The sequence below is a fragment of the Gadus morhua genome, chromosome 15 (genome assembly GCF_902167405.1).
Source record: "Gadus morhua chromosome 15, gadMor3.0, whole genome shotgun sequence".
Lineage (NCBI taxonomy): Eukaryota > Metazoa > Chordata > Actinopteri > Gadiformes > Gadidae > Gadus > Gadus morhua.
In genome coordinates this window covers 8,149,357-8,176,095 of record NC_044062.1, presented here as the reverse complement: position 1 = coordinate 8,176,095, position 26,739 = coordinate 8,149,357, and the positions used below count along the sequence as shown (strand labels likewise).

Sequence of the window (26,739 nt, the reverse complement as noted above, 5' to 3'; positions counted from 1 at the left end):
TGCATTTCGCTGTGGAAGTACGGATGATGTCACCATCGGTGATGCATAGCAATGCTTTTATGATTTGAATTTCTAATGACCGATGATTCAAATAGCCGCAGCTGTCCTTCGCAACTTGAGCATTGTTAATGCTATTTTTGATGGATAATAGACACCATCACTGCCTTCCTTATTCCAAGTTGTGCTATGAACTGTTTTTTAACCTCGAGGGAAAGTTCCTTTCTTACGTGCATTAAAATAATCCCATAATGCATTCTGATAATAAAACAATAGACACTAATAAAAGTTGGTTCGGAGTGGGATTTGTCCGGATGGGAGCTGATGCATACAGTGTGAATGCATGCATGACATCTGGAGGGGTCATGTGTTGTATCACTGAGCTGTTTGGGGCACATGATCCCCAGGGTCTGTGTTTTCCATAAAGTCTTGATGCTTGGTGGGAAACCTCCCATGTCCCAGTGGGAGGGTCCCAGGATGTGAGTTCAGACTCTCTCACCAGTCAATCAAGATGGTTCCTCTTTCTACCGATTTCTAAATGGTTTTGATATCAAACGATTGTTTATTTAAGAGTGGTTCAGTGAAGTATGAGCTGTTTGCTTTATCATAGTTCTTTTTTTCTGTTTAAGATGAAGCAATGTTTGGTTTTTCTCTGATGTTCTTCACTAAAATCTTTATAAAAACACAATGACCCCTTTTGACAGCTAGTCATCGCTTCACTGGGTCCTGAGTGGATGGCTAACTGTCTGAATCTGATATTAAATCATGCTGTACTGCTTCTGCATCGTACAGGGATGTGGTCCCACACAATGACTGTGCAAGATTACCAGGACCTCATAGACCGAGGATGGAGAAGGCAAGAACATACACTCTCTCTCATTGACTCACTGACTCAGCCTGTTCTGTTGCCACACAATCTTTGTTCTTTGATAATGAAACATGCCTCATGAATGATGCATGACCTATTCCCTCATTTAACAGAAGTGGGAAGTACGTTTACAAGCCAACAATGAAGAAGACGTGCTGTCCACAATACACCATCAGGTAAACATTGATTATTTATACACTTTGTGCCCTGGCAAAATTATAAACAATAATAATAATAGTAATTACTATCGTATATTAAGGAAGACCTAAAAGCTGTAGACATACACTGATATTAATGCTGGACTTAGGTCAGATTACTTTGGTAAGGAAAGTGGTATAAAAACATACTCCTCTCCCCTCTGTGCGGCTGCCAAGATGCCACGCGTTGAACTTCCAGCCTGCCAAATCCCACAAGAAGACCCTGAAGAAGATGAGCAAGTTCCTGTCCAAAGGGGAGCTCCCGGCCGGAGGCCCAGATGGTGAGTCTGGTCTTCAGCCAACAAGAGCTTCATCTACGCCAGCTCCTATTGAGTTATGCTTCGTTAATCGGGTCTTCGGTTAAACATTTTCATTTGTAGTTGTAGATTTATTATCATCATTTACGCTAACACTTTATATTAAGGTACACATATGAACCGTTAGGTAGTTGCTTATTGGCATGCATACAAGTAGCATATTGGCTTTTTAGTGGTCATTTAAAGCACTTATTAATGCCTTATTCTGCATAACTATATTCGACAAATACTAAGGTTAGGGTTAGCCCTATTCATGTGCAACAACTTCCTCACTATCAATAAGCAGTAATTAGTATGTTATTGAGGGAAACTAGCATAATAACAGCATATTAGTTGTAGAAAATTGAAATGCAGAATAAGGCATTAATAAGTGCTTCATAATGACTAATAAAGAGCCAATATTGTACTAATATGCATGCCAACAACAATGGTTAATATATGTACCTTTTTAATATATAGTTTTACCATACTTATACATTGGGGTTTCACCGTTTGACACCGCAATGTAAAACCTCGGGTACAGGACATTAAAGGGCTGTTGTCTGTTGTGTCCTGTGTTAGAAGAGCCTATGGACTCCCTCTGTGAGGAAGCGGGCCTGAAGAGGACCGCCAAGGCCTGCCCCACCCAGGTGGAGGTGGCAGCCGTCCCAGAACCTCAGCCAGAGGGGGTGGTGGCGGCAAGTGCACCAGCGGCCCCGGAGAAATCCGGACAAGGCGGCCCGCCAACTGTCCAAGACGGTCCTCCGACTGTCCAAGACGCTGGACTGCCAAGTTCAACTCACAAACCAGGTAAGATAACATCTATGACCTATGACCTATGGATATGATCTGAAATCAACTTCAGCTTAAGCCTAAGCCTGTTTGTTGTCCATACTGTTTGTTAAACTAAAACTCTGTTCTAATATGTTTGTGTACTTTTCCATAGCTAAATGCCTGCGAATGTCTGCTAAATGTAAATGTGAAACAAAAGAGGAGCAGAGACGCCATCATTGGTTGAATCTCTGGGAAGTTTTTGCAAGAGTTTCAAGCTTTGTTTGTTTTGTTTTACATAGAAAGTCCTCCTCAAACTTTCCTGGTCGCATGATACACTAACTTTCTACACTTCTACTTGCCACATCAGGATCCTCATTTGGTTATGCTCCCATAAGTGACCATACCAAACATGTCCTAATAGGCTGTTGGTTCTGACCCATTCATAATCTTACTGTATTAGCACTTAACCAGGCGACTGTATCGTTATATTGAGTTGTATTGGCATTTCACTGGAATCTGTGGGACCATACGTGGCTGTAGTACCTCAGCCTACCAGAAGAGGGCAGTGCTCCCCTTGTAATAGTCTCTAATTTGAAGCGCTGCGTGAATAACGCTGGAGTTCCCTCGACTGTTCCATTAATCAATCCAGTTATCTAACTCTCCGTCAAGACTTCCTCCCTTCTCTGCGGGGCAGGATGCGCTCTGACAGCTCCCAGTAACAAAGGGGGTAATGAATGAATAACACTCCCAGCAAACTGATAATAAACGCTTAGACGTGGCACATCTCTCCACTGCTCACATTTCATTTCTCTGACGCTCTCAGCCGTCCAAAGGTGCCTCTCCTCTTCCCCATTCACCATTCAGACAGGGAGGGAGATTGAAGGGGAAAGGCCTGGCAAACTACTGTTAGAGAGGTGGTGGTTCCAGACCTAGACGTAAACAAACGCTCACAGAGGGAGTGTCTCAGATGGGTTGATTCTTATGGACACCTTGGGTAATGGTGCTGTGTATCCTAAGTGCAACATTGAGGGCTGTGCTCACGCTCACTCTCTCTGTCTCTTTGCCTCTTTCTCTGTCCGTCTCTCCATCTCTGACTCTTTGTCTCACTCGACTTTATCAGTCTGACTCTCTCACTTTCGGACTCTCTCTTGCTCTGTCTCACTCTCTCTCTCTGACCCTCCCTCCTCCCTTTTGACTATCAATTGCTCTCACTCTCTCTTTCTTGGAATCCCTAGAAAAACAGCCCCCCCCTCATCAGAGAGCTGGGGAGGAAGCAGACATTGAGTGTACTTACGCCAACACCCCCCCCCCCCCCCACACACACACACCTCCTCCATCCCTACCACCATCGAGCCCCTCCCACCCCCAACACAAAACACCTGGATGATGCGCCCCCCCCTGGCTTTTATGACCTCAGCGATTTACGGTCGTTGGCAGGTTCCAGTGCTGTCTTGCTTTTTACAGATGGATGGAAACGCACAGCGGAAACGTGCCTCAAGTCTCCCGTTCTCCAACAGGGGGCCACTGCAGGGAAGATAACCTGTGATTAATATGTTTTGGGAAGTCTATGCGCAAGTGTGTATATATTGTGTTTTGACACGGGTTCCTGTGAATGAGTTACGAACCAGGAACAGCAGGATAATACATTTGGAATATAGGGCAGGCCTTTTCTCCCTTTGACTGTATATGTTATTTGTGCGATTAGATTATTTGTCTTTATTTTTCCCTTTCACGTTGGAGGTTGTGATTTTGGTGACTGGTGATGTCATCTCTATTTTTATCTTAAAATTATTCTTGTTGTACTGGACAAATGGTGTTTGCCATTATTTTAATACAAATCTTCGTATATCACTGTGCTGGTGATGCTTAACCAATCTACGCAGGTTTATAGTGCAGGACTATAAACATTTAGCCCCATCCTGGTGTAAATACTACCCCTGGTCTTTTCTTGGCACTTTAACGGGCAATTACCGTATAAGTCTGTCTTCTGGATCTGCTTGTCTGCAGTGTTTGTTTAGAGCTGGCGGAACGGGAGGCAGAGCGTCACCTGCCAGGCACTTCTCCAGGGGAGATTTTGACGTGCCATAAAACCATCCTGCCAGCTCTGAGTGTCAGGGTGGCTTTACCTACCCAGTGATAACAGAGCAGCCTCCTCTCTCCTCCTCTCCTCTCCTTCGACAATTAGCTTTGTGTCTTTAAAACCTGCCTCTGTGTGTGGCTGGGGAAGGAAAGTAGAAGGAGGTATGGCTGCCGTGGTGGGGCGGGTGCAGTTGTTTTTTATAGAGTGTTAACTGCTGGAAAGGGAGCATCCGTCTCGCACCAGAAGCGATCTGTCAGACTGTATCTATAAGAGAGCTGAACTCTCTCTCCTCCAGTACGTGCGTGCGTGGGAGACGAGAGGCTAATGTGTTTGTGTGTGTGTGTTGAGCCATTTGAGGAGGTCACTGTATAAGGGCGAGTGTGCGTGTGGACCAGTCAAACAGTGTCATGAACAGTATCCAGATATTGGTTCTGGTTCCTGTACCACGGGGGGGGGGGGGGTGGAGGATGTAGTTTACATCGGCCCCCTTGTCTTGACCGGTCGCTCCCCATTACAGACCAACTATCTACGGGAAGCTCGCGTAGATAGTGAGATAACAGCTTACCAGTAAATGCTTCACATTCAAGGGATTTTATCGGAAGGACTGCCATTATAACTTGCCTTCTGCCCACGATTATTCCATATACCGTCTATATTTTTCAACATAATATTGCATATTACTGAAAACCTTCAAGACAGCCTTGAACAATTTGCCCATTGGTATTACTCGTAACTAATCCACTATTAGCCGGCTGGATATTTCTGCATGAGTGTTAGAAGCTGTGGCTAATGATGTCCCTCCAGACTGTAAATAGCAGGATCAACGGAGGTGCCTACATTTGAGACGCATTATGTTAAATGCCGGCGTTGAACCCCCCCCCCCTTCACAGTCTTGACATCATCTGTGATGCGGGGCTGGTGGGTCTTTCATTGACAAACCGAGTTGATAGGGGTGTCTGGCGGTGGAGTGGAACAGGAAATGGTTGTCGTTTCCTTATTGCTCTAAACAGGATGTGGGAGTGTAAACTGTTGACTTGGGATGCCCGGGCCGCTGGAGGGCTTGGCAGGAGTCCAGCAGTGAGAGGAGGATGGGGTGAAGGGGACGGCTGTAGTGAACGGGCCCGACATGTGTTTCTCTGCACATTGTGAATGCATTTCAAACATGCCCCCGGAACAACCTTTTTCTCTGAGTCGTTTTGGCTGAATATCAGACTTAAGTTTTAGATTTTCAGTAGAGTATGAGTTCATTCTGTATGTGTGCTGAGCAGAAGTTGTGTTTTTTTTTCCTGACCTGTACCTGCTTATCACCAATTTCCCTGGTGTAGATCCTTTCCCTTGTTTGCCCAATGGAGACTGCTTACACGTGTGTGTGTGTGTGTGTGTGTGTGTGTGTGTGTGTGTGTGTGTGTGTGTGTGTGTGTGTGTGTGTGTGTGTGTGTGTGTGTGTGTGTGTGTGTGTGTGTGTGTGTGTGTGTGTGTGTGGTCCTCTAGGGCAGGCCAAGCCCATTTGAAACTCTCACACCTGCAAAATCATTCCCAAATGTGGGACTGCCTCTGTGGTGAGGCCGTTATTACAGGACCACAGCGGGGAAAAGTGCTCTTCCTCTAGGCAATAACCCGGTCATTACACCGAATCCCACATCGTATGTATTTCATCCGTAGGCTCTGTCTGTGATCTTTCCTTTCTTTTTCTTTTCGTTTTTTCCCCTCTGCATCTCTTTTGTTCACTTTGACTCTGCTCCGGAGCAGGTTGGAGCAGGCCCCGGCTCCACGCCCAACTGATGTACTCACAATGTACTCCTTATGTGAAGCTCTGCGTCCCTCACATTCTTTGGAACCTATTATGTTGTTTTTTTTATAATTTAAGGTGAACTTGTTAGTAACGGAGTGACACCAGAACGTAGGTTGAGACTTTGATATCCATTTTAACTCTGATTGACCAGCACCAGAACAATGTTACGAGTTCCACCTAACAGGTGAGGTAGAGTGCCCCCTAGGGCATCGGAATAACAATGCATACTGTTGACTCACTATTGCATAAATAACAGAATCCTTTCTCTGACTCCTCCTCCGCCACAGGGAAGGGGGCGGACCCAGCGCGGCCGCCCTGCCGGAAGGCCAAGGACCTCCGGAAGGAGCGCCGCCTGCAGAAGGAGCAGATCAAACGGGCCGTGGGGGGCGACTCTGGCGCCTCGCCCGCCACACCCACCACCCCCACCCCCACCGAGGCCCCGCCCGGCCACGCCCCCCAGCCCAAACCCCTGGAGGCGTTCATTCACGAGTCGCTACCCGACACCGCCCTCCATCGCCTTGAGGTGAGAGGAAGTGCGAACGACAGTAACAACACGTCGTACCGCTTTGGGGGTTTTCCTACGCGTGTGTGTGTGTGTGTGTTGGTGTCAGGAGGGGCTTTTAATCAGGCTCGAATTGGCTTTTAGTTATGGTTTCTTCTGCATGGAACATTCCAGCACGAGATATTGCTTTTGCCTTTTTAATAGAGCCTCCCGGTCCAAGGGGCTTCACCATGTGTTTATGTTTTTGGGGAGAATCGCAGCCCGAACAGGAAGTGGGCCCAAAAACAGCCACACACACACACGCACACCACACACGCACGGCACACGCGCACACACACACACACACACACACATGCCGGCTCAGGTTACCCTCCTGATCACATCAGACCGCACTGGCCGCCATAGAAGGGAGGATGTGGAGAAGAAGCCTTGGATGCAGGAACAGTGGGGGGTGGAGGGTGTCAGAGGGAGCGAGCTGGGTGTGAGGTCCGGTGGTAGGGGGAGGGGGGGAATTCATCCTGCTGTTGAGAGCTTCCGAAGCCGCCGATGTTGGCAGAGTGACATCATCCCGAGGCAGGTCAGCGACGCGTCTGAAGATTTGCTGATGTTGCAACGGTACCGCTCGTTCTGGTCTCAGGAGAGCTCCGGCGGTCCGGACCCCTTCACAGGCGCCTCGTCCCGATCGGATCAGTTGCTGTCAGGCCCCGCCGTTGTTCAATCTGCTGGAGTGAGCTAGGGGCGCAGGAGCTTACCCCATCCCCGAACGGAGTTGAACCTCGCAAAGCATCCAGGGCAGCTAATTGGATGACGGCGTCGGTTTCGACCAAGTATGCACTTTAACGACGTGCGCGCGTATAGATAGGCTCCCTGCTCTTCAACCCCGAACGAGGATGTTTTCTTAAGTGATGGTAAACAGATCATCAACGCCCCCCGCCCCCTCAGGCCTGGTTTCTAACGAGCCAAGAGGTTCCGACGGCACTTGTTTTCAACGAAGAGGGCCGTTCACACCCGAGCAATTAAAATCAGTCCGGCTCCGTTTCATGGTAAACACAGATGTTGACCGCGGCAGGACACTCTGCGAGAGTGTCGAGTCTGCGTCCTGAACTGGAGGGCATCGTTCAGACGGACACGAGGGCATTGTTCAGACGGACACGAGGGCCTGGAGGGAAAGGTCGAGAGGATACAGATGAGAAGAACACTTATAACTATTACCAGGACCTCTCCGGTCTTTGCCGTTCTATGGGAACGGCGGTTCCGGCCTTAGTGCCGGTATATTAGCGTTTAATTAATAATATATGTTGAGCACCTTCCCTCGTCAAATGTTGGCTAACCCTTTGCCGTTATTCAAATATTAAATAAGATTTAATATTATTTTCATTAACTAGCACACATAAAATTTCATGCGTGTTCATAACGGAGAAAGTCATTTTGGGATTGACCACCTACTCCATTGGCCTCCCTTCAACGATATATATATACATGTTGTTTTGCCAGCCACCAGCAGGGGGCAGTATGGTCCTGTATTTCAAAGGGCCTGAGCCGCTGTCCACTGTGAGTGAACTCTCCTGCTAGACTTGCAGTTATTTCATATCACGGCCCCATTAGGCCTCCTGGTGTTCACATGCTATGGTTTGGCTGTCAGACCGGACCACTATATTTATTTATCCGTCCACTTTAGACGTGGAGCCTGCTCTTTGTTTTGCGGGCCTTACTGGAGGGAGTTGAGGGATTGTTTTGATTACGAGTGGTGCCTCTAGGATGAGGCCTTAGAAGGCCAAAATCCTTCATTTTTAATTAAATCCCAACCAAAGCCACTTGTATTACATGGCGTTTCTTCAACATTCTTGAAGTAGTCCAACTTCAGCCCATTGGTGTTGGATCACAAGAATATTCCACGCGGTGCGTTTTAGCCACACCGGCTACGTTCGCGGTATCGGCCGGAGCAAGTAATTTCGTCCGATCACTGGATAGCTGGAGGTTTGAGCCCGAACAAATAAAATGTCTTGACTTGAGGGTTTATCCTCTCACGTAACGTTCTGTGATCTCTTTGTTTGAGCAACGGATGGGGTGCCAAGCCGTGCTATGAGAGCTCAGCCGAGATCCAACTCAAACAAACCCCGGGCTCAATCCCTCCTCTCCCCAAATTCCCGTCCCTCGGCGGAATCTCGGAGTCCGAGGATTCACATGGTGCCGGCCGGCGTGCCAACACAAGCGTCTAACGCAGAGAGCGGTTAATCGAAACGGAGCCAGACGATGTTGAGAGGGTGAACGGGTAAGGGGGGAACTTATGGTGATGTTATAGCGACACACTGCTAGTTCATCCACAACCCATCCGGTGAAGGGATGCGATCCTCCCCAACTGCGACACAGTCACAGTTTGGGGCGGATCGCATCCCTTTTCTTATTCAACAACAAAACCATCCACTACCGGGCTGTGACTCTCCCCATCAGGACAGATTCATGCTCCATTTCCTCAGAGGGAAAATCCAAGTTATTAATCAATGTATGGCTTCCTTCCATGTATGACAACCATGTATGCGCCCAGTACTTGTCTACCTTAATGTGTTGTTTGTAATGATAAGTAGCAATAATGTATGAGTCAAGTCTTAATCTAGCATGTCTCAAGAATATTCTTTTGTTGTGTGTAAGTTGTCAAAAGTTTCTTGTTTTCCTGTTGCTCCTGTCAGACACCTGTCTGCGCGAATGTCTTGCCATGGAAACGGACACAAACACACCCTTGCTCTGCATCATTAGTCTTCCCCCATCAAGTCACAGCTGTGGTGGGAGTGGTCCTCCTTCGACAGTGGGAAAGACTTCTCTGAAAGAGGATTAGGCGTGGGGTTATCTCACAGAAGTTGCAGTTTTAATGGCTCAAGAAATCTCCAAACTGAGACTCCAAAGCAGTTTTATTTGACTGGTAATGGTCCATAGACTTCTGGGTGCACACATGTTGCAGCCAAAATAACTTATGAGTTTTCTTTGGCAGGACTTGAAAAAGGTTGTGTTTTTGTCCATTTTCAGCACGATTACTGTCTCGTCCTCTCACTTTATATCCCTCTCTCTCTCTTTCTCGCTCGCTCTTTTCTCTTTGATTTGTGATAATTTGGCCTCTCTTTTTGTTCTCCTCACTTATGTCTCTCTCTCTCTCTCTCTCCAGCTCGGTCGCTCACTCTTTCTCTTGCTCTCTCTCTCTCTCTCTCTTGTGCGCTCTCTTGCTCTCTCTCTCTCTTGCTCTCCCTATCACTCTCACTCTCACACACACTCACACAAAGGGGCTGTGGTCCCTCCCAGCTCCTCCATGTTAACCCTTTGTCCGGCGGGCCTCTCGTTCTTGTGTTGAAGGTGAGGCTAGTGCGCTCCAGCCCCCCTTGCCCACAGTTCAAAGCCTCTTTCGACGCCTCCTACCAGGTGTACAAACTCTACCAGATGGCCATTCACAAGGACCCTCCTGAAAAGCCCTCCGAGAGCCAGGTCAGCGGGGGGACGGCGTGGTGGGGTGTGGAGGTCAACCTGCTCGGAGGGAGAAGCAGGCTGGAGCTCTGAGACCAGGGGTCCAGAGGGTGTGCGGGGGGCCATTGTTTGGTCCTGCCAACTATTGGCGATTCTTCATGTGTTTAAAAAAAAAAAATCATAGTCACCAGTGGACGTTTTTGAATATCATTCCTTTTGGGTAGCATAAAACATAACAGAATGTTGGATGATATTCAAAAACGTCCACTGGTGACTATACTTTAGTTTTAAAAGTTTACCAAAGATGCCATAAAAGTTCAAAAAGTACAGGGGTGAACAGAAGTGAGTCATCTGTTATTTTAATTGTAGCCGAGACCGTTCAATTTATAAAACCCATTTTCTCCGGGTAGAATCTTTGAGAAACGTAGGCCGTGCATTTAATTCAATTGAAGAAAAGGGGAATCAAAGAGAGTGGTATTAAAGAAAGTGTGAGATTGGGTGAAGGAGAGTGCACACCAAGATGTTGGATAAGAAATGAATGGTGTGTGTGGTGGGGAGTGTGTGTGTGTGAGAGAGAGAGAGGGTCAACATAAAAAGAGGCTCAGAGAGAATTAATACTTGAAGAAAATGAATGGAGTAAAATGTTTCCATAAGCCGTTGGGTGAGAGCAGTGTTTCTACAGGTGTCCGTGTAGCCTCAGTAGCCTGGCTCGCTCGTTAGTATTGAGCTGTTTTCTTTTGCTTGCGAGGGAGGGAGGGAGGGAGGTGGTGGTTCAGCTCATTCACTCCCCCCTTCCCTCAGCCAGACCCCCCTCCGTGTACCCCTTCCGTACCCTGGCCTGGCCCTGAATTACCCCAGCTCAAGCGAACTGGCATCTCAATCTCATTTTCGCAGCAACACAATTATAGCCGGTACTTTTTAAATGTCTTTGGGACAATCTGTTTCGCCCGATTGAAAACCTTTTTCGTGAGTAGGTATTTGGTCGGACTACACACGTACCTCCTGTACGTATTTCTCCATTCCGGCAGACCTCGTTCACACCGCGTCCAGACTCTGGAGCCAGAAGTCTCGTTAACGTTGGCGGATTGCTTCTCCCTGGTAGTGGCTGGGCAGCGCACTAGCCTCCTCTTCAAAGGCAGAACAAGAACATAAACGCCCTGACACGATTCTGTGCAACATCTGCCTGGGCCTAACACGTACCACTGCTGTACTGCATGAACCCCAGGCCTTGGTGGTGACCCCTTCACTGCACGATACGTTACTGTGTCCAAACCCCATCTATCTATCATCAACCCCCCTCCCCATCCTATCCCACCTCACACTGTTCCTTTTAAGTCCTTATTCTCCCCTCCTCCCTTCCACCTGCTCTTCCATTCCATCTGTGTGCCTCTTGAACCACAATGCCTCTCTCCTCGTTGACCTAACACGACCCCCTACAACCCCCCCCCCCCATGCTACTTGAAGGTGAGGCTAGTGGCGGTCAGCTTTGACGACCCCACGTTCGCGGCGACCTTTGAGCAGTCCGCGGCGCTGTACGCCCGCTACCAGACGGCGGTGCACGGCGACGCCGCCAGCGAGTGTGATGAGAGCGAGGTACTGTGATGCTTATGATTCCCACTCCGAACCCCACAACCACCACCTCCCCCACCCCCACCACCCCTTACCTAAGAACTGCACCAGGGGTGTTGCATGTCTGATCCGTTCTAGGCGGTTGCATGGCAGAACGTTGCACTGTCCCGCGTCACTCTCCGCGTCCACTTTGACTGCGTCCACTGTTGAGCCACACTCGTCACCGGCCACCATGGTATTGCTTCATTGATGGCTTTGTGGGTGCATGTCGGAAGTAATAGCTAAACTGCGTTTGGGTGTATAAGTCAGCCTCGATTTACATTTAGGGCATTTAGCAGACAATATATCACTGCCGGTACAGTAATGATGTTCATAGACAAAAGTGTCAAGCACTAACAATCACTAGGTTAACCCATTCCCAGTACATAACAAAGATAGCTAGGATAAGATGCTACACGATGCTATGTGCTATTTTTTTAGTGCCAGAACGTACAAGTGTCTAAGTGGGGTGTGTTTAGGAGAGTAAAGGGGGAGACTATACAGAGTCCATATGAGCTCTGAATTAGTGAGTCTGGAGTCTCTTACGGAAGCCTAACGTCCTGACGTCGGCAGGGAGCTCGTTCCACCGTGTTCTCACGCATATGATGTTGCAGAATCAGACCCTGGGTGAGTTGGTCTCGGGCTCATGCTGCCGTAGGTTAAACCCCTGCCTTACTTGACCACGCCACAGTGTTGACGGAGGGCGATGGAATGTTTTTCGAGGCGTTTTCACCAACTACGCTGCTAGTTACAGTTACAGGAAATTGCGGGGCAGACTGCAGGATATGCCTCCCCATCAACGGCGGTTAAGCCCTACTGCCACAGCACAGCAGAGCGCTGCTCGATCGGACGACGATGACCATATGCTGTGTTTTTACCTAGAGGGGTTGCTTACATATACAGCATATCAAATATTAAAGAAATATTTCTTATTATAATTTAGAGAATTATACTAAACATGTCACTGGGTGTGGTATTGTGTTAATTGTATAGTGGAGCAATAGTCTGACAAATCTTCTTATTCTGGTGAATGTAGGCTTCTGGTAAATATAACTGCGCAGACTCCACTGTAGACAACCAAAAGGTATAAAGCCACTGCATGTTATTAACGTGTTCCTTATGTAATTTTTAAGCATAACTTGTTCAAAGTCAAAGTTTTAACTGGTGAAAAGCGTGTTGTGTGGTTGAACAGTCTGCACCGAGAGGAAGAACCCCAGCCCTGCATGAGGAAGAGGAGGGTGCTGCCGTCTTCCCCTCTCCATTAATGTCAGGCTGCAGTAAAATTAAGTTTGCTTTGGGAAAAGGGGGGGGGGGGGAGTTTGTATTGTGTGAGTCACACTGATATTAATTCTAGGGTGCCTTTACGAGGAGGCGGGAGTAATGCAAGGAATTCTTTGGGGGAAAGAGGGGAGGAAGCGGCGGTCTAGTCAGGATACAGTCCCTCTGGAGGTTCTCCCCTACCTGAGAGGGCCTTTTGTCCCTAAAGAGCTGGAAAAACACCCCCCCCCCCCCCTCCACGAGCACCAATAACTCACACACACAGACGTGTACACTCCTGCGTCGGCAGCAGGCCTCCGCAAATTATTGAAGGTTCCAGCTTGTAAATCCTTGGGGCAAATTAATAAATAACCCAGAAATGTGAAATTGACTTGTTTGGGGTAGATACTTTCCTGGTGCCGTAATACTAGCTCTATTAATGTCTGCCTTTGCGTGCGTGTGTGCGCACACGTGTGTGTGTGTGTGTGTGTGTGTGAGAGATTTAATATTGACTTAAATCAAAATGGCCTCTAGCAAAAGATGTTGGAATCGGATGGCTAAACCAAAACTAATCCGATGTAAAACCAAACGCAAACATGTTGCCTCCTGGTGATGACAGTTCCCTTTTCTTATATCGACTTGGAGAAGGACAAGAGATTCTCCTGCTGAATGCGCTGATGACTAACGTGTAGAAGACTTGTGTCTCCAGTCCTGATTATTCACTCAGACTGGAAGCAGTGCATGGAAACGACTGGACGAGATACTACAGCGGTGCTCCCTAGACACGCTGTACTGGCGTCAGGGTTTGAGTGAAGCAGTTGGGTTTCTTTAGGGGGTCCTGAGAGCTCCGGTGGATTATTAAAAGTCAAGAGCTGTTGAAATGCAGCCAGACGGGAAGGCAGAAGTGTGTGTGTGTGTATTCCCTATGTACTTTGTGTGTGTGTAGTGTGTGCGTGTCTAGTGTGTGTGCGTGTATTGCATGTGTACTATGTGTAGTTGTGTGTGTGTGTGTGTGTGTGTGTGTACATGTACTTTGTGTGTGCGTGCGTGCACACGTGTCAGGGTTAAGTATCCAGGAGGGTAACTCTATCTTCCCCAGGGGCCGAGTCTTAAGCCTGCTCTGACGGACGCACACGAGCCACTGCGCAAGGCCTGCCATCCCCTCGGTAGAGCCTCCACAGACGCAGTTGGCCCTCTGCTCACTGAAAGTAGCATCGCACTCGCCTAGCATCGCGCTAGCCTAGCATCGCGCTCGCCTAGCATCGCGCTAGCCTAGCGTCGCCCGTTTGAAACGCCCCGCTGCCGGTCCTCCCCTGTACATTCATTCCCCTCCGCAGCACAATCAGGCCTCCTTTGTTAACCTCTCGTCCACAGATATTACTTGCTTATTCCCTTAAGTTTGTCCAGTATCGGTCATTAAGACCCGCTACAAACACACACACACACACACACACGGTCACGAACGTGCACGTGCACGCACGCCGACCGCACAAGCTCTACAGATTACATTTTTCTGGCCTTTGCGGACCCCATTAATTAGCCCAGTCTCTTCCCAGAAGCTCTGACCCCCTTACACCCCACCACTGCGGCCGTGTTAGTTGAATAAAAACACATTGCTGAGAGTCTGGTAGCGTGCCATGCCTGCTGCGGAGGCTACCTAGGGAGATGGGTCATTCAGTGTTGGCGCAGGTATTTATTAATCCATTAAGGTTATTACCTAGGGACCGAGTCTGGCGCACTGTCTGCTGGCATCCTGGCCCCAAGCCAGCGGGTGTGTGTGTGTGTGTGTGCGCTAGCCTGTGCGTGTGTGTGTTTGCGTGCGTACAGTGTTGTCCTACAGTAGAATGTCTTTGTGTAGGGCCACGTGCGTTTCGTACCTTGCCAAGAGTGGAAAGGAATCGGACACTGCTCCTTACACATCCAATCACGGCTTCCTCGACGTGACTGAGCCATTATACATTGCAATTATTTCTGCTACACACGCACATGCACTCACAAACGCGCAGACACACACACACACACACACACACGTACACCAACAGTCACACACACGCAAACACACAGTCACACGCATGTACACACACACTTGCACACACTGTGTGTCACACTTATTGGTCTTAACCGCTGTGCTGAGCCGTAACTCTGAGTTCCTGCACATGTGGCATTCATTCTGGGGAAAACAAACCCTGCTTAATGTGTGTTTACCCCTCTCTATCCATGGCCAGAGCACTGCATCAGACACGTGACTGCACGACCATCCCAGGTCAAACGGACGCAAACAAAACAAGTCAAATGAAACAAACTGAATACAAAAAATGTACTGTTTAATTTTGCGTTGGGGTTAATGAAATGGGAGGATTGTTGTGACAACCGGCGGTCCCGCTTGTATTCACCATCACACGCATGTGATTCCGGTTAGCATCCAGAGTGTTCACCGTTCCCAGTCTGCCCATTAACGGGCTGGGTGAGCAGGTATACCAATGGGGGCTCCAGTTCCCCGCAGAGCCCCTCCACTACCTCTGGAGGTCGGAGGTTAAAGCACTTTGTTTATTTCCTCCCACTGATGCATTTACCGGCATCGCAACGTTCGTCCATTATCATTTCAACTCATAATCTTATGGTGGCATTTCAGTGCCTCGCTGAATATATTTATATTTAGGGCATTTAGCAGACGCTGTTATCCAATAAGTACAATAAGTACATTTGTCAGAAGAAGGTGAAAGAACAATATATCGCTGTTGGTACAGTAAGGTTGTTCATAGAAACAAGTGCCAAGCACTAATAGTCGTTAGGTTAACCCATTCCCTGCATGCAACAATGATAGCTAGGATAAGATGCCACACAACTATGTACGACATACAATATGTGCATACATAAAGTGCAAGGACGTACAACATACAATAAGTCGGAGGGTTGGGATACATATGTATTTGTTATTGTACGTCTGTGAAATAAGTAGTCTTAAAGAAGAAAATAGAAAAGATTCCAAAGCTATTTCTCGGGATTCAGAAAAGACATCCATTGTCAATATGTAATGGGGAAGGGGAAGAGCAACCAAGCATAGACAGGGATACAATGGCCAATAACGCTTGGTGCCAAAGAGAAAACCCACGCAAGAATGATCAGAGCGAGCAGGAAAACACTGCTACCACACCAGCAAAGAAAGCTTTTTTCGCACGGGGGCGTCAGTTGCGTGTGTGCGTGCTCATTTAATGATCGTCTACTCACAGGCTAGATTATGGCTCTTGTGAACAGAGGAATACTTTGCATGAGTGAAGTAAAGGCGTTCGCATAAATTGTGTGTGTATATGAGTGTGTGTGTGTAAAGCAATTTTTTGTCCTCAATCTTTTGGCGGCAATATGCCGCCATAGAATCTGATTTGATTAAATTGAGGTAATTGAAGTAAAATAATGTGAGAGGCTAGAAGATAGGAATTGTGTCATTGTCTTTTCTTTACTTAATTGGTTCCAGGAACTTCAACTCCAGCAATGACAGCAATCATTTTAGGATGGTTAAGTAACAGTGCAGTAGCAATACCATTTCATCAGCCCTGTTTGTTTGTTTGTTTGTTTGCTCTGTGTGTGCATGGGGGGGGAGGGGTAGGTGATTTGTGGGTTAGAGTGAATAAGTAAGGGCTTGGCTGGTTAGTGTGTGTGTGTGTGTGTGTGCGCAATACTGTGTGTGCGCGTAAGAGATAGACTTGTGTGGCTCTCTGAAGTAGTGAAAGCTGAGTTTTCTGTTTATTTGTGGTTAGAATTGTGTCTGTTTGTGTGTGAGGGAGACATACACACACTTTCCCTGGAACACACACATGTGTTTTGTGTAAGAGTGAATAAGTGAGAGCTCCACTGTGTCTCAGTGTTTATGTGTGCATACGTAAGTGTGTGCCTCCACAATGACTTCTGGCCTAATTGTGCGCAGATGATAGGTTTATTATAGTGCCGAGAGAGTGTTGCAGAGGAAGTGATGAGCTCCATGTGTTAGAAAGTGGGAACTTCCAGAAGGTGTGTGTGTGTGTGTGTGTGTGGGTTAGAAGAGAGGGTACCCACACTTTTGGAAAAAAGTATATTTCCATACTTGCACAACTGTGCCTACACAGTGGAAAGGCTCTCACTGGGCTCCGCGGCTAGTGGCTGTTTGTTTGTTTGTGTGTCCCTGCCCTGGCCGCCTGCTCTCCGTCAGTGGCCTGAGAGGGATCGGCTCTGCCAGACTCCAGGAGACCAGCCTTCCTTGGACCAGGGGAGGGTGGAGAGAGCAGTGGAAACCTACTGCCTCCCCTCTCCTCTCTGGGTGAAAACATTCCCAGAAGCCCCCTCTCCCCGAAGAGCCAGGAGATCAGCAGGAAGGGGGAGATGCCAAGAGCCATTAAAACCTTTTTAACGAGGTCTTCACAGATTTATAGTGTGTGGGATTATCCATGTAAATGTTTATCAACTAACGGAAAGATGCACATTTTGTGTATTATATATATACTTTTTATTGGAGATAGATCCTCTTCAATCAATCATTAATTGATTAAATTTAATTAATTAGTATTGTAGACTGTTTATTTTTTTATGTATGATCCGTCAATTAAAGCAATCAGACATTTGTGCCCTTTACAATGCACAGCCAGCGGTCTTATTTAGTACTGCCAATATAATTGACAATCTGGTGTTGGGATCATGCCCAGTTATTTTGTTAAAGGAGTCACATTCTGCTTTCTACTTAAACTATAGCACGAATCCACGTCCCGAGTTCAAAATGGAGTCTCCCCCAATCCAGACCCATTTGTGGGATCGAACGCAGCTCCAATAAACGGTTAAATCGGCGTGCCCTCACAGGCACTCGCTAGGCCCGTTCCAGGTACTGCAAGTTCAGTTGGCGTAAACGTCTGACTGCCCTCGCGGCTAAAGAATGTAATGGGCTGGTTGGGGGCGGGTGAGTGGACTGGGATGTAAAACCTTAGTCGCTGCTGCAACTTGAGGCTTAGAGGGACGGGTTGAGGTGGAGGACCGGTGTTTGGGCGTTTGGTGCCGTGGGTGAGTGAGGCTCTCTGTGTCTCTGTGCCCGCTCACCTCTCTCCTGCCCCTGGGGCCTGAGCGTTGACATCAGAGCCAGTGTGTGCCATCTTGTGGTCATGTCTAGCACCTGGTGGATCACAGTTTGTAAAGCACTTAACTGTGTGTGTGTGTGTGTGTGTGTGTGTGTGTTTGGGAGAGAAATAAGAGATGACATGATATAATGCCATAATCCTTCCTTCTAAAACATACCCCGCTGGATTGAAATTTTGTATACATTTATTTCAGATGCGGTGCTTCAACGTCACAAACACACATTAAATGTGGAGGCACGCACACTCACACGCACACACACTGTAGCCCTTAATCTTGGCAGGAGCTTGAGTTGCACGTAAACCAAGGCAGCCCCACTCAGTGAACCCTGCCTCCAGCCATCATCACTGTTATTGGCCCTACCTTTACACACATACTTGTATTGTACACGCACGTGCAAACACACACACATGACATCAATACTTTTGAATCATGCTGTTTTCCATTTTGTATTTATTTGATATTTTCCATGCAATTATTTGAACATGGTTGGGATAAACGGCATATTTACACACACACACACACACACACACACACACACACACACACACACACACACACACACACACACCACATACAAAACGATTACTGCTTAAAGATATGCAGTGCTAAAACCATTCTTTAATTCTCAGTGTAAAGGCATCTGGTTAAAGTTGTCTGATGAAAGTAGAAGCCAGTATGATTTTTCAATAACAGTAAGGTGCATTCTGCCAGACTCTTACTGGATTTGATTTCTGGTTTCCTACTAAATTCTCAACCGATTTTTAAGAAGTACATAGAATTTCGTGCGGCCTAGACTTGAAGGCATCTATTGGGTCAGGTTATCTCGGGTGTCATTGTTTCTTTCACTGGCCTCCTTCTCTCTCTTTGATATCTGTCTGGAACCAGTTTTGCTCCATACTTCTGTTCCTTTGTGGTCTTTTAATAGCTCTCTTATTCTAGAGTAGAGAGAGTTACCAGACTCCCCCACAACATCTGAACAACCAGCGAATGACTCAGCTGGATTGTTGCATTTCCTTGTGAAACATGAAACATATGAGTGTGTGTGTGTGTGTGTGTGTGTGCGTGTGTCCATCTGCAGGAATTAAAGTGGGAGTGAGCAGTGAACGCAAATGGCTGCCCATCAGTGTGCCCCCACAGTACTGCTGGTTGTCATTTCAAAATGGTTCTGAACCCAAACAATGGGTCTTTGCTGCGTTTCACCCCTTAATCCCCCGGGTTCGGCCCCTGTAAACACACTGCTCTCACCTCGGCACTTAGAGGGAACGGGCAGCATACCAGTTTGAGATGCCGGGGCATTGTTTGCCACTTGCCACTCGTGTCAAGCGAGCAGGGGTAATTGAGCCACGCAGTGCGTTTGAAGTGTGTTAAGGGATAGGCTATTTTGACAGTGGCAGTGCCGCGCAATTAACCTGTCAGTGTGTCCGACTTGGTCTCTAGGCGACAGCTGAGGGGGTGAATGCGTTTTAATTTGTGTAAATACAGTCTCCACCGCCACCACCACCCTCTGTGTGTGCAATCACCCTCCTTTGATATCTGATACCTGAGCAAGTAGTGGCAGAGGTGAAATATTTTAGTGAGCCGCGGAGATATGGTATGGTTTTCATTTGTATGATTCTGTGACTCATGGAACTAATGTTTTTCTCTTTTCTTCTCTCTCCCTTTCGGAACTGACTGTCTCCCCCCATAGTTCCGGAGATTCCTCTGTGATTCGCCCTTGGAGGTATGTATTACCCTGGTTACTGTGCTTTGCTACAGCAGATTTTGTTGAAATCTGGCACATTTACATGCATTACATACCCACCTTTCAGAAGGTTCCCCCTTAACCATTACAGCAGCTACAGAATGTTTTTCCCAGTAATTTATACATTGATATTGATATAGTTATTTCGTTTTACTGACCTAGCTCTGTCAGTTATTAGAGTGTATGCCTGCGTGTGATTGGGTGGTGGTGAGTAAGGGTTATAGAAAATGCAAGTAGAGGTTGAGGAAAGCAGTGTCCAGACTTCAGCCCGGTGTCGGTGAAAATAAGTCCTGCAAAACCAGTTCATTCCTGTAGCCTTGACAGTGCAATGAGCATCACCTTAGTTGAGACTGACCAGGGGCTCTGCTTTATGCAGAGCTAGAATTAGAATCTGCCTCATACTGTCAGGACTGTAGTAGGGACTTATTAGAGACGCAGCGAGGCATCTCTGGAGTCAAGCTGAGGCTGAGCAGGACGCTCTCGTGGTCTGCTCGGTCAAAACCATGGACCATTACTCCAGCAGCTACACCCAGCGTGAGGGCTGGAAGCTGCCACCTCCACACGGCCCAGGTGTGTGGAGTGTGGACACACACACACACACACACACACACACACACACACACACACACACACACACACACACACACACACACACACACACACACACACACACACACACACACACACACACACACACACTCCCCTCCCCTCTGTGTCACCCCCTCCCAGTGGGCCCCGTCGGCCTCCACTAATGAACGTCGTTAGTGTTTATAGGAAACAAGCTCTTATCACCTCGTCAAGGCTGGCCCCCCGACACACTGAAATTACACTTTGTGCTGCACCCGGACCGCTCATGCTTGCGGGACACATGTGGCAGTGCACGCTGACACCCAGACCTTCCTCCACCCTGCCTGCCAGCCAGCCAGCCTCAGTGCTTCTTGCGACCTCCCTGTCCCCCCAGTCCTTTGATGTCTGCGTCCACCTGTCTCCAGCATGTTGTCCGTGTCTCCGTGCGTTCTGCGTCTGCCGCTCTATTTATCCGGCAATTTGGTATCTGCTCAACGGCGCCGAACGGAACAGGAATTCAACCACGGCTCTCCACACCAGCGGCCCCTGTGTGCACGCCTCCACCTGTCTCCAATCACGGCGCTATTAAAATACTAGCACATACTAGCACACACGCAAACACGAACACACACAAGGACACAACAAATAGACACACAGACGAACACAAAGACAGACTCACAGACGCATACACACACACAAAGTCACACACACAGACACAGACAGACAGACACAGACACACAGACACACACACTCCATGTAGCTTTATCTCCTCAAGTGAGCGTATGTATTTGCCGATAGGCGGTTAGAGAAGCCGGGTAAAACGGATCAAGATGGCAGCGTTTTGTAGCGCGCCTCCTCCTCCACGCACGTCCAACTGGGGCTCGTTACCGCCCAGGTCAAACGACTTGTTTGTTTGCAGCCATGTTTCATTTAGCAGGAATTAAAGGGGCGTCGTGCTGACACGCCGTAATTAGCCTCAGCTGTCACCGTTTCTTCTGTCCGTGTGCACATTCTTGTACACACACCAGACCTCCCCTCTTATCCAAAGTGTTTTGTTCCTTGGTGTTGATTACGCCTGGCTTAATGAACCTTCTCATTGTAAAACCACTACTTTTTATAACTAAGATTTGACTTGGATGGGTATGTTCTTATTGGGAGAATGAATGCCTGTAGTGGCTCAGCCTCTAACATCCAGAAAGTTCAAGGTCAACCTGGTCCATGCATCTGTTGTGCTCATTTTGAACCAGTTTTGTGTTTTGATTTTACTGTCTGTGATCCACGTCTCAAAAATAAAGCAAACATGTGCGTTCATGAGCTGGAAAGGCACGCACGTTTGATCTGATGCGTTTTATTAATTGCTACAGGAAGCAGAGTGCAGTGTCACCAATAAAACACAGACTAAATAAAGAAAGAAAGGAACAGGGGTTGGGGGGGGGGGGGATGGTGGAGTCATCTGTGATGCGTCTCAGGATTTCCTTGTGAGCCCGCCAAACGTCTCCTCAGACTTAGTCTTGAATCAATTTGCTGTGCAAACACTCGACTCGCGCCATTGAGCACGGCGCAGTCTGCGCACTGCGCTGCCTTATCAATGTGGCTGTCTGGTCTGGCGTGGTTTCACCGTAGACAACTTAGTGTAAGTGCAGTGTCTTAACAGCACTTTAGCAGAGCTTGCTAACTACTACGGCGCCCGCTGCCATTTTAATTTGTGTGTGTGTCTGTGTGAGAAAGTGCTGGAAGGGCCGACTGCAGTGTTGCCTATGTGCGCTGCGTTGAGCGTAGGGCCCGACCGATTTATCGGCCTGCCGATTTAATCGGCCGATTATAGCCTTTTTGAAAATAATCGGCATCGGCCAAAAAGACGCAGATTACAACCGATTTTTTTTTTTTTTTTATTTTTTTTTTTATGGTGCTTAGTATCCTACAGATTGCGCTCCTACTCGCCTTGCTAACTAACAACTTTAGCTGGAGTAAAAGAGAGGAGATTGAATTTTACCGTACAACATGAAAGCACGCTCGCTCAGGCAGCTGCTCGCTCACCTCACCAATGTACACAAGACGCGTTGTTTGAGCATGTTGTGCCTGTTTTTCTTTAGGTCCCAGGCCATGTTAATTTGTTATACTGTAGACTCTAACGGTGAGACCATACTGCTCAGCATGCACGTGTTAGTCACTGCTCACGAGCGCAGCACATTGGGAGTTAGTTATTAATTTTACATTTTACATTACACTCATTTTTGACTGTAAATGTATTCTAAAACACTCAAAGGTTCTGAATTCAATTCACATATTCGTCAAAAGTGTTTAAAGTATATTTAAGGTATCAAAAACTACGTTTTATATGCTTTTTTTTAAATTATTTTTTTATTTTTTTAATTGGCCGATTAAATCGTAATCGTAATTTTTCTCTGAAAATAATCGGCATCGGCACTCAAAAATCAATATCGGTCGGGCCTGAGCGTGCTTTGTCTTGTGGCCGGCCTCTGGAAGACTGATGGAGGCCGTAATCACTCCTCCTCCTTTCCTATTCAGATGAAATGAGCTGTTACTGAACGCTTCAACCTGCATAGCCGAAGGCCTGCGTCTGTCTGGGGTGTGTCTGTTTGTGTGTGTGTGTGTGTGTGTGTGTGTGTGTGTGTGTGTGTGTGTGTGTGTGTGTGTGTGTGTGTGTGTGTGTATGTGAGTCATTGTAAATGTGTTGCTTGTGTGTGTTTGGGTGCGTGTGTGTCATTGTAAATTTGCAGTTTGTCTGTTTGTGTGTGTGCGTTTGTGTTTGTGTGTGCGACTGTGAGTCATTGTTAATTTGTAGCTTGTGTTTGTTTGAGTGCGGGAGATAGATTTGATTAATCATTTGAGTGGTGTCACCATCTGGTCTCGGTTAGTTTTCCCAGTTGCATCACGCTGAAGAATGAAAACAGTTAAAACGGCGTTTAAAAAGGATCTCACTAAATGCTGAACATTTAAACATCATCTCCTGAGTAGTTAGCTAAAGCCATGTTCCAAGATGCTGAACCAGATGAATATAAACACATCCATTATAAACGTATAATGGACACACTGTAAGGTACATTAATAGCAAAATAAGTTGAAACAACATTATTCAGATGGCAAAATAATATTTATGTATTGGTAATTATTTTGTAGGGCGGATTTTACAGCACCATTATCAGTCGGTGTTATGGCCCTTCAGATACACAAATGTTGATCTGGAAGTTCTCTGTAAAATATCCTTCAATGTAATGATCCTTAATCATAAGTTTACCAATAGTTAATCACTCGGGAACATAAACATATGTGTGTGTATATAGGGACATGAGAGTTCACATATCAAACATTGGCCACTCCTGTGTTGAGGAATTAAAGACTTGGACCGCTTACTCCTCTGGAAAAAAGAAAATGATGCAAAAACAAAGTGAGGCATTGAGTCTGTTTATCCAGCTTACGTGTGTACCTCTCCCAGACGCCAGGCAGTAACAAGTAAACACTTGTTCTGCCTTCTCAGACGACAGGCTCGCTGCTTCATATTTCCGATGTGGGAAAATATGAACGCCAGAAAAAGTGGCGTACCATTTACAGTATACGAAAAAAAGGAGTTAAGGTGTAATTTACTGATAACTTATCTCATATCGCCCCAAACTAATTGCCCCTAATTGTCACTCTGAGCGGGGTTCAAGAAAAACAAAAAAAAAAGATGTTTGGCAATTATGTAGAAAGCTGGCGCCTCTTTAGGCAACACTCAGGACTATGTCGAGAGTGGTCTTGCGGATGGCCTTGGTGGGAGGGGGGGGGGGGGGCGACAGGCCGATCTCAGGGGCCATCTGAGAGTGATTTGGGGCGGCCGTGGAGGCACAGAGGTGGTTATGGGTATTTAGTGCAGATCATGTTTTGAGATTGCCCTCGCACTGCCAAGGACACGGCCATTAGCCGGCGCTGCCAGGTGACGGGCGGGTCACGATGGGGCAGGGCGAGAGCCACTGAAGACCCTTAAAAGGCTTCACCCCCTAATGCACTTTATATTCAAAGAGAGGAATATATCGTTGTGGGTGGTGGGTTGGGTGTTAGCGGGGGGGGGGGGGGGGGTTGAAGTGGTTGTGGTTTCAGGACATTTTTCCTCTGTGACACATGCCACCTCTAACACACATGCAGGCCTGAACTATCGCTCCCCACGCTGACAACTTCTAGCTGACACAGGGCTGGGGGGGGAAGGGTGGGGGGGTCGGGGGTCCCACAAAGCCGTCAGTGTTTCTTGGGGGAATCGCTGCCAAGAAAGTAACGGGGCTGCCTCCTTGCACTGATGAACACCCTCTACACTCCCGCCCCAACCCCCACCCCTCCAACCCCAGACACATCAGGCAGGCCCCAGAAAAGTCTGAGGCGCGCTCCAGCTCCAGATGTGGCGCCTTCCAAAACCCTCTCCAACCCGGGCCCCCCTTAACGACATCAGCACTAGCACCAGCCTCCCCCTCCCCCCTCCCTCCAGTCATTCCTCCGTCCGGGGGCCCCCACGTTGCCCTGCTCCTGGCCCGCCTGCCTGTCAGTCAAACAGTCAGTCAGTCACAGCCCCGGCTACCAAGCCCGCGCCACACGTCCTGTGATGTTTCATGTCTGAGGGGGGAGGGAAGGTGAGGGGAGGGAGGGAGGGAGAGAGGGGAGGGACGCCGTTTACCACCCGAGCACCGCTGGCTCTGTCTAGGAGACCCAGAGCTGTGTGTGCATTGTGTCAGACAGGTAATAGGAGCGGGAGGGCCCTCCCAGCACCCTAAGCTGCAGGGATTCTAGGTTTGTTTTCACTACCAGCACCAACCCTGCCCTCTCCCCCTCACTCTCCCCTCGCTCTGCCCTGCCCTCTCCCCCTCACTCTGCCCCCTCACTCTGCCCCCGCCCTCACCCCCGCCCTCACCCCCGCCCTCACCCCCGCCCTCACCCCCGCCCTCTCCCCTTCACTTTCCCCCTCGCTCTGCCCCTCGCTCTGCCCCTCGCTCTCCCCCACCCTCTTTCCCACCCTCTCCCCCTCACTCCCCCCCACCCTCTCCCCCACCCTCACCCCCACCCTCTCCCCCTCGCTCTCCTCCACCCTCTCCCCCTCACTCACCCTCACCCTCTCCCCCTCGCTCTTCCCGCCTCTCAGGGGCTCGGCTGGAATGTGGCACGGCGAAGCCCCATGGTTGGAGATCACCCGCCACTCAGAGTGTGTGAGTGTGTGTGTGTGTGTGTGTGTGTGTGTTGCAGCGCTCTCTGGTTCAGTTTTAATTTAGTCGGGGTGTGTGCCCGTCGCAGCAGCCGGATTATCTAGCTAGCTCTCCTGGTGTTGTGATAACTAGCCTCGTCTGCAGCCCCTAAGCAGGCCCAGATGGGTGCTGTTGAAGGAGAGGGATCCTGTTACTCGTACGGGACAGCCTTGCTCTCTCTCTAACACACACACACCAAATAAAACGAATATCATCGCTTGTTTGGCTTCCCCCCTCCCTCCCATCCCTCCTGCGTTTACTCTCCAGGCTCGGGGGCTGTGCTACTAAGTAAGTGGCTTGATTGAAAAGCCCAGCATGCAGATTCACAGCCATTGTGTGGTCAACCATTACCCATTATTAACACACACACACACACACACACACACACACACACACACACACACACACACACACACACACACACACACACACACACACACACACACACACACACACACACACACACACACACACACACACACAGCCCTAGATGACGCTGTTTGGCTGTGGTCCTGTAGCACCTGGTGGAATGGATTGTGTTCATGCAGGGTCTTTTATTAAAAAGCCTCTCCCGGTGTGTTTTCTGTGGCTGGTTAGGCCCAGTCCAAACGCCCCCAACGCCACCACCCCCCTGCACTCGCTCCACATTTGGGAGCCATTAGCGGGCTGAGCATGAGGCTACTGTACACCCCCTTCCACAGAGGCTTGCCAGAGAGCAGCCCAGGTTATAAAACACCCCTGTGTACATACATGTGTGTGTGCATGTGCGTGTGTGAAAATGGAGCCGCAAGGGAAAGTAAAGGCCAATTAAATCCAGCTATATATACTCTGCAGTGATTCCTATATATTCTTTACATGCAAACCATACTATTCACTCGAGCACTGCAGTTGTTTTTACCCATATTGTGTTACTTGTTACCTACTCTCCCTGCCTGTTTGTGTGTGTGTGTCTGAACATCCTTAATGTACCACGATATATTGTTGTTTCTCTTTCTTCCGACAATTGTACTTGTTGTAAATCGATTTGGATTAAAGCGTCTGCTAAATGTAAATGTCTGTGTGTCCGTCCCTCCAGGCGGAGTCGCCCCCCGATGGACCAGAGATGGGCTACGGCTCCTTCCACCAGCAGTACTGGCTGGGCGACCGCATGGTGGCGGTGGGCGTGGTGGACATCCTGCCCACCTGCGTCTCCTCCGTCTACCTGTACTACCACCCCGAGTTTGCCTCCCTCTCCCTGGGCTCCTACTCTGCACTCAGGTCAGTGGGCCTTCTCAGTCTGAGTCCATCC

The 26,739-nt window shown here is 48.3% G+C and overlaps 1 protein-coding gene across 3 annotated transcripts in view; it reads left to right on the top strand.

The window, feature by feature from the left end:
• The window catches only part of ate1 (arginyltransferase 1), a 56,565-nt gene that overhangs the window by 1,607 nt on the left and 28,219 nt on the right, over positions 1 to 26,739 (top strand). The window contains exons 2-9 of one of the 3 annotated variants that reach the window (XM_030379975.1): positions 790 to 853; positions 979 to 1,041; positions 1,240 to 1,343; positions 1,941 to 2,168; positions 6,292 to 6,527; positions 11,421 to 11,549; positions 19,606 to 19,638; positions 26,527 to 26,708. In XM_030379975.1, coding sequence (XP_030235835.1) covers positions 790 to 853; positions 979 to 1,041; positions 1,240 to 1,343; positions 1,941 to 2,168; positions 6,292 to 6,527; positions 11,421 to 11,549; positions 19,606 to 19,638; positions 26,527 to 26,708 — 1,039 coding nt within the window. Of the gene's footprint in view, positions 1 to 789; positions 854 to 978; positions 1,042 to 1,239; positions 1,344 to 1,940; positions 2,169 to 6,291; positions 6,528 to 9,848; positions 9,978 to 11,420; positions 11,550 to 19,605; positions 19,639 to 26,526; positions 26,709 to 26,739 lie in introns of all 3 variants that reach the window. The other 2 variants (XM_030379974.1, XM_030379977.1) reach the window with 2 other exon arrangements.